The 15,008-nt window shown below is 47.3% G+C and overlaps 3 protein-coding genes across 4 annotated transcripts; all 3 read right to left on the bottom strand.

The window, feature by feature from the left end:
• On the bottom strand, positions 2,505–3,857 carry LOC8066539. Its single transcript, XM_002440308.2, has one exon. It carries the CDS (start codon positions 3,834–3,836, stop codon positions 2,505–2,507), a length of 1,332 nt encoding a protein of 443 aa, XP_002440353.2. The 5' UTR covers positions 3,837–3,857.
• On the bottom strand, positions 4,584–5,860 carry LOC8066538. The gene has a single exon (XM_002440307.2). The coding sequence runs from the start codon at positions 5,741–5,743 to the stop codon at positions 4,895–4,897; it is 849 nt and encodes a 282-aa protein (XP_002440352.2). The 5' UTR covers positions 5,744–5,860; the 3' UTR covers positions 4,584–4,894.
• LOC8066537 (RNA polymerase sigma factor sigE, chloroplastic/mitochondrial) lies at positions 7,026–9,595 on the bottom strand. 2 transcript variants are annotated; one of them, XM_021446755.1, is made up of 5 exons: positions 8,963–9,595; positions 8,580–8,855; positions 8,331–8,459; positions 7,728–8,231; positions 7,026–7,611 (listed from the first exon to the last, which is right to left on the bottom strand). In XM_021446755.1, exons 1-5 carry the CDS (start codon positions 9,344–9,346, stop codon positions 7,417–7,419), a joined length of 1,488 nt encoding a protein of 495 aa, XP_021302430.1. In that variant the 5' UTR covers positions 9,347–9,595; the 3' UTR covers positions 7,026–7,416. The 2 variants fall into 2 exon arrangements, with proteins under 2 accessions (XP_021302430.1, XP_002440351.1); XM_002440306.2 differs by having other exon boundaries at positions 8,331–8,477; positions 8,963–9,572.

The following is a 15,008-nucleotide window of genomic DNA, read 5'->3' as shown; positions in this document are numbered from 1 at the left end:
TTGCAAAACTTTTCAAATTCCCCATCACATCGAATCTTTAGACGTATGTATGAAGTATTAAATATAGATAAAAATAAAAAACTAATTGCACAGTTTGGTCGGAATTGATGAGACGAATCTTTTGAGCCTAGTTAGTCCATAATTGGACATTTTTTGTCAAATACAAACGAAAATGCTACAGTGTCGATTTCCCAAAAAATTTTGGAACTAAACAAGACCTATACCTGCGGACTTTACCGGTGGGAGATATGATTAAACTAATTTCATTTACATTTAGGTTACTGTTTAAGTAACCAAACAGCATCGTAGATTGTCTCTTTTGCCTTGGTTAGAACTTTAGAAGTGGTTTTCAATATGGTTTCATTCTTCCAATTATAAAAGTCTGGTGAACACCTCATATTCCAACCACAAAAATGTTTTAAACTTCTAAAATTTAATAAACATTCCTAGAGATTGATTAATAAGAGGTGAGAAACTCAATTAAATATTTAGAGCTTGTAAAAACACCTCTACAAGCTTCCGTTGAGTACATATAGGTTATTGTCTAAGAATTAATAGTTTGTGTCATCTATGTGATTAATTTGACTTTCTATAAAAAGGAATATGGTTATCATATAAGATGTATGACGGTTATGTTCCCGCTTGTTAGGGATAAAAACAGATCGGATCGGATAATAGCTTCCTCATATCTTAAATTTTTTTCTTGATTGGATTCGGAGCGGTTCGGATATCATGCGGATTCGGATACAAATACGGATTTTTTAGATGTCGGAAATGGTACGGATTCGAACCGGTATCGGAGCAGAAGCGGACTTTTTAAAGTCAAATAATATGTGCTTACGTGTTGTTTTTTATGATAAGAAACAATTTATTAATCAAAGTCATAAAGCGTTGTGCAACACAAAATAATCACTATCAATCCACCACTTCGATTTATGATCTCAAAAATTTAATACAAGTTAGCAGTTTGAATTTAAGAGTAGAAAAAAGTGTGTAAAAATAAGTAAATATTCTTAATTAGGCAAACCTTTGTATTCACTCTTTGCCTTGTACTAGTTCTCCACTTTGGTAGAATTCTTTCATCAAACATTGTGGGCTATAATATAATAATACTTGTTTTATAGGTTAGGCTAACTTATATTCTTTTCACTCGGGCTCCATAAAATATTTGGATTATCGTATTATAAGCATCAGTTAATCCGCGTTCAATTATCGTATAATCTATATCCATCGGATTTCACCAATCCCATATTATAGACAACATCCACCTATAATCGAATTCGGATTATACATATCCACACAGGTATTAAAAATATTTATCCATATCCTTAAAATTCAGATTCAGAACGGATCGAAGGATTATCCATACCACTTTCAACCATACCGCTTGTTAGTAGCATCAGTCATCTCTTTGTTCCTATATAGTCAATAATTCCTATTATAAAAGAACTATGGTATCTTTATATCCAGGTGTATAGTAAAAATTATATATAGCTAGTACAATTAAAATGACTTACAATTTAGAACTTAAAGAAGTACTTATAGACATGGAAAAGATTTATATAGAAAATTTGAAGAAACAATATACCAAGAATATATGATCAATTTTTATTTTAGTTAGTTAATCATATCTTTGCTCCTATTTATAATGGCACTTTGCATCCTAACTTTGTTGGAGCGACTTCCATTGTATGCTTAGAGCGTCTGCAGTGTGCAGTTCCAAGCCGCTCCTATACAATAAATGTGAAGATTGAACCCATTCTGCGAGGCCGATTCTATGAAGAACTCATTCCCTTGAATGGAACCCGGCTCGAAGGAAAAAAAAGAAAGAAATTATGCTCCCTTTCTCACCCTTCTTCTCGTTCTCGTTCCTGCCATTGCTAGCCCCGTCCTCGGCCAGAACCCCCTCCTCTCTCTGCCCCACTGAATATTTTACCAGTTTGCACCTAATATTTTCTTAGTGCAAAAGGAATGCAATGTGATCTATGGATAATGGTAAAACTTTGATACTACTTATATCCGGCCGGAGTCATTAATATGCAAATTAAATTGGAGGATGGAACAATTACTCCAGGTGACAAGAGCGACAATACTTTGCATATAAATAAATTTAGAGTGGGGTAAAGAAAAATACTAGTACATACAGATAAGAAAAGTCCAAACAAAGTTGCATGTATAAAAAAATATAAGTCCAAGAAAATTGTAGGGATCACTTTGGTAGTAGAGATGAAATCGGTACTGATATTTTCCCACCGTATTTGAAACTGAATTCGTCCGTATTTGAAATTGAATTCGTTTAGATGGGTTCAGATTTGTCCGTTTAGATGGGTTCAAATCTGTCCGTATCTGAATTCGAATGTTCAATATCCGATACCGTATCCGTATCCGAATACTTAAATTATATATTTATAATGTCGACATCCAATCCTATCTTATTCGACATAGTTGATATTATCTATGTGAACTATCCGAATCCGACTAGAAATATGAAAACAAATATGATATCAATAATATCCTTCTGGATCCGATCTGTTTTCATCCCTCGGTACTAGTAGTGCAAATAAATAATGAACTGCATGAACTGCACCTATGATGTCCTCTTGTTTTGGTTGAGATTGAGAATCTGGAAACTTGATGGACATGAGGTCAGAGGATGAGGAGCACGGCAAGTGAAAGAAGGCATGCGACACCAGGCTGTCATGGAATACCAGGAAGGACGGCATCGATCCGCAATCGAATTCCCCGCGCACCGTCTTGTGTTTGAGATCGCATAAGATGACCACAGGAAACGTGTGGTCTCCGATGAGGATGCTGCTGCTGCCGTCCCCAGCAGAGATTGCCCGGCTCGCAGGAAACGTGCCATTGTAAGACAAGGACCTCGGCGGCGGGGTCACCTCCATCCGGTGGCGCAACGTCCAGCTCTCCGCCGTGTCGTGGTCGTGGTCCTGCAGAGCCCAGACGTCGAGGCGCGCCGCCACACCCGGAGCCTGCTGCACGACGTCCGCGGCGCAGAGCGATCCGTCTAGCTCCAGCAGTGCTGCCGTCGTAACACCAGGCGGGCGTGCCATGAGCCGGAACGTCTCCGACGCCGTGTCGAACGCCAGCATCTTGCCGGTGCGCTTCGACTCAGGGTGCTTGCTGAACCAGTAGAGGATGTCGGCATGAGCCACGGGAGTCTCGTACCCGGAGATGATGGGGCTGCCCTCGGGAGCGCGACACAGCCGCCGAGCCTGGCTGCCGCCGGCCGCGAGGACGTAGTAGCGGTCGCCCGGTGGACCGGGCCGACACCACGCCCATGGCGCTGATTCGTCTCCGTGGCACAGGAGGCGGTACTCGCCGGAGGACCTGTGCAGGTAGAAGCCGCAGGGGTACGCGGTGAAGCAAGGCTTAGGAACTAGCGCCGGCAGCTTCGTCCACTGCCTCGTCACCGGGTTACAGACGACGAAACAAATGTCAGAAACGCCCCAGATCCCCTGGAATACGATCAGCCCGTCGAGAGAGTACAGCAGGCTGCTGGGTAACCTCATCTCGGTCCCGTTCTTGTCTCGCTGGACTGCGTCGCAGAGGAAGCCGCCGAGCCGTCGCGCCACCGCGGCCGCCGGGTCCAGGAACGATGAGAGAGCGATAGTGTTCACCCTACGGGACGGGGTGACGACCATCAACTCGCGCGGGCGGCGGGCGGAGTGAGCAGCCAAGAAGGACCCGTCTGTGGTGATGCGGCGCCAGCGCTTGCAGACGGCACGGCAGCGGAGCACGGACTCCGACGGCAGGCGCACAAGGATCTCCATGACTGCGTCGTCGCACAGACCGCCTCCACATGCTGGCGTCTCCTCCATCTCTTCGCAATCTTGGCTTTCCCCTCGGCGCTCTCCCTCTCTCCTCCTCCTCCTCCTCGATCGATTCTGCCCTAGATCTCGAGAGCGCGGCGGTCGGCTGCTGTGCTGGAAATAACGCAACTGCCGCCGTCGACCAAGGTACTATATATATATATATACGGAGTATATATAGCACCGGTAGAAAAGGACTTTCGATCGATTCGTTACTCTTGTTGTGTTGGGATTCGGGTTGAGCAACTCCAAGTATTCATGTTATTTAGACTATTTTTAAATTTTAAAGTAAAAATTGAAGTCCAACAAATATGCTATCTGATTTGTTAAATAGCAAGTTTATTATGTCTAAACTTTCATTTAACATATATAGCACGCGGACCTCACTAGCTATCCCATAGCTGTTGTGAAACTTTATGTTAAAAAAAATGAACACCTTTACATAGCTAGGTGTATAGTAAAGGTTTATATAGTTTGAAATATCACGGTTTACGATTTAGAGCGGAAACAGAAAAATGAATAAACAAAACATAAAGAATATATGATCACTTTTTCGTTGTATTTTAAAAGTCATATATTTTACTCCTATTTTATAATAACACCTTTTAGTTTGCCCTACTTTGTTGGAGCGAGTTCCATCGCGTGCTTAGACGTGAGACTATCATACTCCTACACATGGCATGCTTAGACATGAAACTGTGTCATAACCAGTTAACCACACACACACAACACACATATCAAATGCACGGACTAGGTTTTCTAATTGTGGTAATGAGAATGCGCGGACTATTCATCTGCCTTTGTTACTGTCAGGCATATGTTTTCACTTTTCACTGATCACTCGATGGATGATCCAAGATAGAAAGATGGTGGAGGAGGTAGTGTGTGGTAACTAAACTGGGATAATAAGAAACGGAATAATAAATTAAGCTCCAACAACTATTAAGCCCAAGAATCCGAGGATTCGGGCCGTCAAAAGCCCAGCAACGGCCCAGAAGGGTGGCAGCCCAAACAATTTATTTACCCCTTTTCCCCTCGTTTTACAGCACGGAAAAAGTTGTTGCGTACTACGGCCGGCGGGCGAGGATCACCGGAGCTCGGTGGGCAGCGCCCGCCTCCCAGTTGAGCGGGACGCGGCCCTCGCGGTCGCGGCTGAGCCACTCCTGCGCGCCGCCGCGGAGCTTCTCCAGCCGCGGCGCGTCGCTCTGGTGCATGGTGAACACCTTGAGCACGTTGAGCATCGCCGCCGCCAGCCAGAGCACGCTCCCCGCTAGCGCTAGGCACAGCCACGCCGGCTCCTCGGCGCTGCCGGTGCCTGAGACGACGAGTCTTCGGCGGTTCAGCGCCGCGGCGACCAGGAACAGCAGGCTCCCCAGGAGCTGAGGCACCTGCACGCTCGACTGCAGGAGCTGCGCGCGGCCGTCGGCGCGCTCGTACACCTGGCACGAGTTGAGCACGGAGCCCAGCACCCACAGCAGCGCCGCGACGAGCAGCATGGTCGCCGCGTGCGCCTCCCGCCGCCCCACGTGCCCTGGCCCGCCCTTCCCCTGCTCGTGCTGGGACTGGGAGACCAGCAGCGCCAGGCCCACGACGGCGAGCGCGCAGCCGGCCGCGTGCACGGCCGGCACGAGGAACTCCACGAGGCCGAGCTGCGCGTCGTACCTCGCCAGCCCGACGCGGCAGTCGACGCCAGCGAGGTGCGCCGCGAGGTCGTGCGCGTTGACGGCCGCGACGGCCGCCAGCGCCACGGCGGCCACGGCGAGCCCCGCCCTGGCCCCGGACGAGGACGCGGACAGCGCCAGGACCAGGAGCAGCGCCGCGAACACGTACACCCCCGCGTTGATGTACTCCCACCGCCGCGCCGCCAGCGCTGGCCCGTACAGCCGCGCCTCCCTTGCCGTCGCCAGTTTTACCATGGCCGGCCGCCGGATCGATCGAACGATCGCGCGGTGGGGGAAAAACGTTTTTTTTTTTTTGTTCCCTTTTCACTGGCGCTCCGGAACGAACGAAGCTAGGAAGCAGTTGCGCGATGGGTGTGTTAATGCGGTGCGGCTTCGAGGTGGGTGCGGAGATGAGTCGGGCGCTAGTCACCGGCGCTTGCGTACGTGGCGGCGTGCATGGCGGCGTGTGGTCTCCGCCCTGACCACCTGACGACAGGGGGTTGCGAAAATTGCAAGCTTGGCACTTTGTGTTGCCAGAGCCAGGCGAGCATGGCGGACGTGGGCAGTTACATCTGGCAAGCATGCCCCTGCCTGGGCCTGCCCTTGATGCGTCGTCATTGCTAGGTTTGTCATCACTTGTTCAAAAGGATCAGCATCAAACCAAGCCATGAAGCTCACGGGTTCACACGTACTGGTGCTCAACATCAGTTTCATGCATACAAAGACATCGATCAAATTCTATTCAATGTCCAAACATAGTGTGAACATACAAGTAAAAGTTACCAATTATTTTGAAACGAGAGTTTGGTAATTTTTTGGATTATAAATGCGCCCATGTTTCACTGTTAATAGTGAAAGGAGGTTCCAAGATTTTTTGTTTCATCTTCATAAAGTGACTATAATTGTGTTCTCCCGGTTATTTTTCCACTTGTGTAATAGTTTTGTTTGTTTAACGTGTCATACTCCATCTTTGTTTATTACCATAAAAAGATGCTTACCGAAAAGACATTTATTCTGAATGCTCACCTTAATTATTCAAGTTCTCCTTGGTTTTCTACTGTAGGAACAACACCTACTCACAGAGTGTCTAGTTATCTGCCGATAGATTTTATGTGATAAAATCTGTCAGGTTTTTTATAAACACAACCCAATAGTTACAAACCCGTTAAAGTGATAGTTAGCACAAATCCTAAAGCATAACCAAATATATAGAAATCTGACAGATTTGGTACCAAAAAATCAGTCAACAGATAAATAGCAAAAGTCAAATAAATACTTATACTCAATATTTTTTTCTATGTTAATGGATTTTAAAAAAAACTATGATAGTCTCTGCACCCTAAGTGCCCTAAGACTTCCCTCTAATGATGACGGTTTGTCTTTCCAACACTATAAATTTTTGTAGTATAACTATGATAGTACACAGAAGCTTCACATTCTTGGACTTCATCTAAACCATGAGTCATAAAATAGAATTGTAGTATAACCATGGATCATCGTCAATGCCATGGAGACGAAGTTTTTGGACGCATGATGATTATCTATGCAAACATGGAGTTCGTTGTTCTCTTCTTTCATATGTTATATGTACCATAGGTAATATATGTATGTTAATTAAGAATTACATGCATGTGAGGTCTGCAATACAACCTCACTCAAATGAACTCACTCATCTGGATTCCCACACGCACACACCGTTCCTGAGTTCCTGTATATGTACATTTCTTCTTCTAGTATACAGTAGAAGAGAAGTAGATGGTATAGCCACACAAACATATATATACAGCAAGCAAAGCAGAGTAACTCTGTTGTATAATGTTGTACTAGTTACTCCATATGTAGCCAATGCATACTATACTATACATCATCGAATCCATGCTATGGTGCGACAGGTCGGCAGCAGAAGAAGCTCCATCAGTGGGCTCACATCACATGTACCTGCGCAGGTATTCCACCCTTGTTGGGTGCTTGAGCTTCATGAGCGCCTTGAGCTCGTACTTGCGCACCATCTCCCGCGAGATGCTGAGGTTGCCGGCGATCTCGCTGAGCGTGCGCTTTCCCCTGCCGTCCAGCCCGAATCGCTGCCTGATCACCAGGCTCTCCTTGGGTTTCAGAGAGTCCAGCTGCATGCAGTTTTTTTTTTTTTTTTTTTTTCAGTGAGCATTGCTGTTCAGTGAATCATTCACAGAGGCCAACAAACCAAAGTGAAAGATAGGACAAGCAGATCGAATGAACTCACGAGGTCGTCGATGGCGAGGCGGAGCAGCGTGTTGTGCCTGCCGCCGGCGTCGACGCCGATGGCATCGTCGTCGGTGACCTCGTTGATGAGCTCCTCCTGCGTGACCCGGTTCCTGGCGTGCAGCGAGTAGGTGGGCCTGGTCATCCGCAGCACGTCGCGGTACCGCTGCGGGGAGATGCCCACCTTCCGCCTCACCTCCTCGTCCGTGGCCGGCCGGCCGAGCTCGAACGCCAGCTCCTCCCTCGCCTTGCCGATCTCCTGCCGCTCCGACTCCATGGCGAACGGGAAGCGGGTGAAGCTTGACAGCGTCATGGCGCGCACGATGGAGTGGCGGATCCAGAAGAGCGCGTAGGTGGAGATGCGGAACCCGCGCTTGGGCTCGAACCGGTCGATGGCCGTGATCAGCCCGTTGGCGCCCGCCTGGCACAGGTCGTCGAACCGCTCGTCGGTGCCCATGTCTGGGTAGTACTTGTTGATGGCGTACGGCACCAGCCGGAGGTTGTGCTGCAGGTGCACATGCCAACAATTCGAGTTTCAGGTTCAGAGTTCATTCAGAATTCAGTTTCAGAGTCCAGAAAGAAACAGCACTGGCTGCATTTTTACCTTGATGAGCTTGTTCCTGGCGGCCCGGCCGACGTCGAGGCGGCGGCGGAGCTGGTGGACGGTCATGCCGGTGGCCTCGGCGAGCTCCGCGTCGGTGGGGTCTCTCTGCAGCTCCTCTCGCAAGCTCTCCTGCACTTCGAAGATGGCCTGAATGAATGAAAACACACAAAAATTGTTTCGTTTGTTATTGCATATAAAATTGAAAAATGAATGGATGAATTGGTCGGGCAATGCAATCTGTTGGTGTACCTTCATGGGCTGCATGGTCTTGAAGAGGCGCGCGCTCTGCGACGAGGTGAGCACCGGCGGGATCTTCATGCGCTTCCAGTCAAGGCTGCCCATGTCCGTCGACACCGAGTGCTCCCGCAGCAGCATCTCCTCGAACTCGCGCTCGCGCTCCCCCTCGTCGTCTTCGTCCCCCTCCCTGCTAACGGCGGCGCTCTTCATCTCCACCCGCTTCCCGAGGTCCATCCTCCTCCCGCGCCGCCGCCGCCGGCTCTTCACGATCACCGTGCTCCTGCCCGCCTGCGCATGCATATTCGATCCCGCCGCACATGGAGACGATTAGCCGCGCGCGCGCTGCTGCGTGTAACAATGATGATGCACTACTAGCTCAGAGGAGGCAAACTCACCACTCTGCTTTTCCTCTTCTTCTTGGCCTTCTTGCCGCCCTCGTCGTCGTCGTCGTGGCCTCCGTGGCGCTCATTCTCCTCGTCGACCTCCACGGCGGGGCTGAGCTTGTAGATGCTCTCCAGCGCCGCCGCGACCTCGTTGTAGTCCGTCGCCCTCACCTCCTCCTCCTCCTCCTGCTGCTGCTGTTTCCTCGACGACACCGGGAGCTTGTTGGCCGTGCGCTGCTTGTCGGGCGACGCGAGCGCAGCGCAGCTCGTGGACGGCGGCCTACGCCGCCGCGGGCCGCTGCTGCCCTTGCTGAGCGAGAGCACGGCGGGCCAGGACCGCCGCGGCCGGGTCCCGGCGGCGAGCGGCCTGCTGGGCGTCGTCACGGTGGACGTCATGGCAGCCTAGCTAGCTACACAGCCGCCTGCCCCTGGATCCTCGAAGCTTCGTCTTGTGGCGCACAGGCACAGCACAACAGGCGCCGTTGGGTTTCTTTGGCCGTGGTGGGTGGGGTGCTCGTCGTGTGGAGGCAGTTGGACGCAATGGCGTGGACGGAATCTCGAGCGGGGAGCGCGCGCGCCTCCGCGCCATATATGGCTGCCGCCTGCCGCGGCGGGTGCCGCCAAAGACCAGACCAACAACGGCCGCCACGAGGCATCCGACGGCCGGAAGGCGTCGGGGCGACGGGATCAGGCGGCGGTGAGGACGGGTGCGTGGCGCGGGGGCGGGCGGGGGATATGAGAATGAGAGCCGGCCAGTTCGTGGATGAGGCGGCCGCCACGTGGGCGCGCGCCATAAGCCGCGTGATATTTCTGCGATCTCCATCGCGACCGGACCCACCTGCCAGCAGGGCCCCGCCGTGGAGGAGGTGGAGGTGGAGCCGTCTGGTGCATGAGAAATCCTCTTGGTTCCTTCCAGAAAACTCCATCTCCGGAGCTCCGGTGTAAACACCACGGCCTGTCAATTTTTTGGGCCGCAGCCGCAGCCGCAGCCGCAGCAGTGGATCGGACTCGCCGTGGCCACAGGAAAATTTAAGGCTTTTGCTGTGTACGTATATCGTTAACAAAGATGGCTGTGTCATTATAAAAAATTAAAACAAAGCTCTATAAGTCTGTTCACCGCTCTTATAACATTTTTTTTTTTTTTGCCATTCTGTTCATATTCTCTGCTAACGCTGGCTAACGGAACGACACTGGGGGTTCATCTTCTTGCCGTCATGCAGATGTGATTAGTTCATCATTCTTTACCAGATCAACGGCTGCTGTTTGCAAGCTTGCCGCTGGGCATTGGGGGTTCATCTTCATGGCAAGCCATTTGATGTCAATTTGTGGTAAATTCTCGTGGTAACAAGCTAAATTATTTGCATGCGCCTGGAACATTTGCGTGCTAATTATAGTAACTAGAATATATTTTCTACTTTTTTGTGGACAAGGTATGTTGGAGTATTATCGTAACAAGAAAATGCATTTCCGCAAGACAAATTAAGCGTGCTAATTATACTAACTTACATGCATGAAGCGCTTTGAATTACCGAAATCACCGTGAGCTAGGCTTTGTTTAGTTTCCTAAACTTTTCAATTTGGATGCATGCATGAAACATTAAATATAGATAAAAAAGATAATTAATTGTACAATTTGTCCATAATTTGTGAGACGAATATTTTAACCCTAGTTAGTCTATATTTGGACAATAATTATCAAATACAAACGAAAGTGCTACAGTAGCCAAAGTAAAAAATTTCCCCAACTAAGGCCTTGTTTAGTTGGAGGAAAAAATTTGGCTTTGGCTACCGTAGCATTTTCGTTTGTATTTGGTAATTATTGTCTAATTATAGACTAACTAGACTCAAAAGATTCGTCTCGTAATAAATTATAGATAAACTGTGCAATTAGTTATTTATTTTATCTATATTTAATGCTCTATGCATACGTTCAAAGATTTGATACAACAGAAAATTTCGAAATTTTTTGAGAAATTTTGGTAACTAAACAAAGCCTAAACACCCTAATTATGTGGGCGTCGCTCGGTTTAATGCGCGTTGGACTAGGAGGCAGAAGCGCACTAGCCATGCAAGCGCCTGGACCCGGCGCGTCTGTTCGACTTGGCTACAAAATAAATTAAGTATATTCTCTTTATAGTTTATACATCTACGTACTATTCTACACCAAACATATATACGTACTCTCTATTTTAATTTTTTAATGATATAAAGGAAGAAACTAACTTTTTTTTTAACGAGGAAAAGCCTCTCCCACGACCCACGAGCATGCCGGAGCTTGACCGCGGCTTTCAGATTCACAGAGAGTGGTCAAGCTTTTAGCTATGGCTTAAGTTCCACTAAAAAACTATAGCTTAAGCTATCGATCTCCTGGTGGTCCACTCAAAACAAAATCTATCTCGTGATGAAAATCCCTCTCTAAATCATCCCTTTCCCTATAAAGTGTGTTATACCCTACACATCCATGCAGATGCACTTTTGTATAGTGAGCCATGCTGCCATGCATTTATGTACATGCTTCTGTCATTGACGTTGAGAAAGAGTGAGACAGATGTAAAAGTTCATGTGCCAATTGGCCATAGTACAAAGTATCAGCAACATATTAAATTGTTGATATTAAGGTGCTGATACTTAATATTATTCTCTCAACATCGTAACAACTTCAAATGTAAAATCTCAAAACTACCAATATGTAGATCTATTTGAGTGCTACAATTTTGGTATAAAAGATGTCTTCATTTGACAACATATAAAAAATATATTAGTTTTCTAATACGACAACTAAAATACGTGATTATTATGTTGCTGAACATTTATATATTTTTTGAGCACCTTAATGTCGTCAAATAAAAAAAACTCAAACCTAGAAAGTCGTAGATCTCATCGAGATCTATAACTTTCATATAAAAATCATCTTCATCCAACGTTGTATCGAAGAGTTATGATTTTTGAAAGTTTAGTCTTGTCACGTCATTTCTGGTGGCGCGACAAGACAATACTGTCATGCCAACGCATGTGATGCGACAAGCTTTTCCACATCGGAACGTCGTCGAATGTGTCGTATCTTGCCATGCCAACGCATGTGGCGCGATCATATTATTTGGTCGCGCCAACGGAATTTGCACGACCAAAGGGACTATATGATGCAATATATTTGTTGACAGGATTAATATTAAAATATTTATTAAAAATGATTAAAATATAAAAAAACTCCGTGAAACTCTAAGACTCTAAAAGATGAAGACACGGGCGTTTTGTTACAAATACATCACGTTTTTCAACATTTTTTAACCCATGCACGTTCACTCACAAACTTATTCAACAATATAGTGTACAAAATAAATTGACCATATGTTCTTGTTCCAATCCCAAGATTGTTTGATTGTACATGAGGATGGATATCTACGTACACACATAATAGCTATGCGGATGAGAGCACATTCCCTAATAACAAAGGGATTGTATCCGGCCTATGGAAAGGCCTTGCCACTTAGCGATCAATCAGTCAAAGAAAAAAAACCTTCACCTATGTGAAAGGATCTAAACAATGCCTAGGGGGGTGTGAATAGACGTATCTAAAAAATTCTACACAAAACTCAAGATTAGTTGTCAACAACTGTCGGAAGTCCCGACAATTTGGGACAGAAGTTCCGACGTGTCAGAAGTTTCGACGCAAACTATTAGCAGTTGCGACACCTACGGAAATTAACTACAAGTGCTTAAATGAACTTTGTGAGATCCACAACTTACAACACCACTTGGTAGTGGTTAGATGAAGATGTTGAAAGCCTGAGCTCTCCAAATTATAGATCGAGATCAAACCCTAAGAGTGAAGATGAGAGAGAGAGAGAGACAAGAAAGCTCAAGCAATAACAAATTGAATCACAACGACAACAAGCACACGGGACACAAGGATTTAATCTGAGGTTCGGCAACCCCACAAAGGAGCTCCTACGTTGAAAGGTCCTAATATGGCTAGAGGGGGGGGGGGGTGAATAGCCTATTTAAAAATCTACAAACTCACTAGAGCAAGAGGTTAGTTAATAACAAAGCGAAGCTTTTTGCTCTAACTCTAATGGGGTGTTTGCAAGCCACCTATCCAACAATTCTAGTTGATATAATCACTAGGCACACAAGAGCTATGTCACTACTTACACTAGAAAGCTACCTAAAAGTTTCTATACAAGTAAGTAAGCTACTCTAGTTTGCGGGAATGTAAAAAGAGATAGTTTGATCTTTATACCGCCGCGTAGAGGGGATGAACCAATCAATAATATGAAGTCCAGTCACCGGGAGAAATCCAATGAACAATCACAATGGAGACACACAATTTTTCTCCCGAGGTTCACGTGCTTGCCGGCACGCTACGTCCCCGTTGTGTCGACCAACACTTGGTGGTTCGGTGGCTAAGAGGTGTAGCACGAACCTCGTCCTCACTAGGACACCACAAGAACCTACCCACAAGTGAGGTAACTCAATGACACGAGCAATCCACTATAGTTACCTTTCGGCTCTCCGCCGGGGAAGGTACAAGACCCCTCACAATCACCGGGAGATGGCCACGAACAATCACCAACTCGTGCCAATGCTCCTCCGCTGCTCCAAGCCGTCTAGGTGGCGGCAACCACCAAGAGTAACAAGAAAACCGCAGCCAAATCGATCCCCAAGTGCCACTAGATGCAATCACTCAAGCCAATGCACTTGGAATCACTCCCAATCTCACAAAGATGTTTAATTTATGAATGAGATGAGTGGGAGGTGTATGCTTAGGCTCACAAGGATGTTATGTATGCTAGAAATACCAAGAGAGTGAGCCCTAAGCCGGCCAACAACTATTTATAGACCCCTCAAACAAATAGAGCCGTTGGCTCTTTCTCTGGGCAAAACTCGGGGTCACCGGACGCTCTTAAAGGGGCACCGGACGCTCAACACCAGCGTCCGGTGCTCCAACGTCAGCCGCGTGTCAGAGTCTAACGGTAACCTGCAGTGCACCGGACGCTGAGCAAGTTGGCACCGGACGCGTCCGGTGCACACCGGACTCATGCGCAGAGAGCTCCGCAAACCTGCGGGTCACCGGACGCAAGCCACCGGACGCACCCTAAGCGTCCGGTGCTCACCGGACTCATGCGCAGAGAGGTTTGCAAAACCTCCTCACACCGGACGCACACCACCGGACGCTCCAAGCTGCGTCCGGTGCCTATCGTCCGGTGCCTAACCCTAACCGAGTCAGGCAGCCTGCACACAGGACGCTCAGACACAGCGTCCGGTGCCTCTGAGCCAGCGTCCGGTGAGTGTTCCTCAGCGAGAAACACTCCCGCGACTTCTCCAATTTTCCCACCGGCGCAATAGAAAATATGCACTTCATTTTCTCGAAAAGCGCCGAATCTCGCCGAGCTTGCGAGGCGGGAGGGAGAGAGGAACCCATCCTCTCTCTACCTTCCAAAATCCACCTCCTTCTCAAAGTGTGCCAACACCACAAGTGTAAACCAACAAGTGTGCACGTGTGTTAGCATTTTCACAACCATTTTCTTTGAAGGAGTTAAGTTAGCTCACTAGGTTCTAAATGCATGCACATGAACAATGACACCTAGTGGCACTCGATAACCGCTTAGCCAAAGAATTCCCCTCTTTATAGTACGGCTATCTATCCTAAATGTGATCACACCCTCTATGGTGTCTTGATCACCAAAACCAAAACCCTAAGCAATACCTTTGCCTTGATCTCCATAGGGTTTTGTTTTTCTCTTTCTTCTTTTCCAAGTTGAGCACTTGATCATCTTGTGGTCATCACCATCATCACCATGATCATCACTTGCTCCATCACTTGGCATGTACCAACCTTATTAAGTCTACACACACTTAGTATAGAGGTTAGTACTAGGGTTTCATCAATTATCCAAAACCAAACTAGGGCTTTCAATCTCCCCCTTTTTGGTAATTGATGACAACCCTTTTTACAAAGATTTTCAATAAAATTTTCTTAGATTCATGTTGATTGCCCAAGCATTTTACCATATGCAAAGGTTATGGACAAGTTTCATAAACCCAAATTGGTAGCAAT

Source organism: Sorghum bicolor, chromosome 9, assembly GCF_000003195.3.
Source record: "Sorghum bicolor cultivar BTx623 chromosome 9, Sorghum_bicolor_NCBIv3, whole genome shotgun sequence".
Taxonomy (NCBI): domain Eukaryota; kingdom Viridiplantae; phylum Streptophyta; class Magnoliopsida; order Poales; family Poaceae; genus Sorghum; species Sorghum bicolor.
The sequence above is the reverse complement of the archived record's forward strand: the minus strand, read 5'-3'. Positions and strand labels throughout refer to the sequence as shown.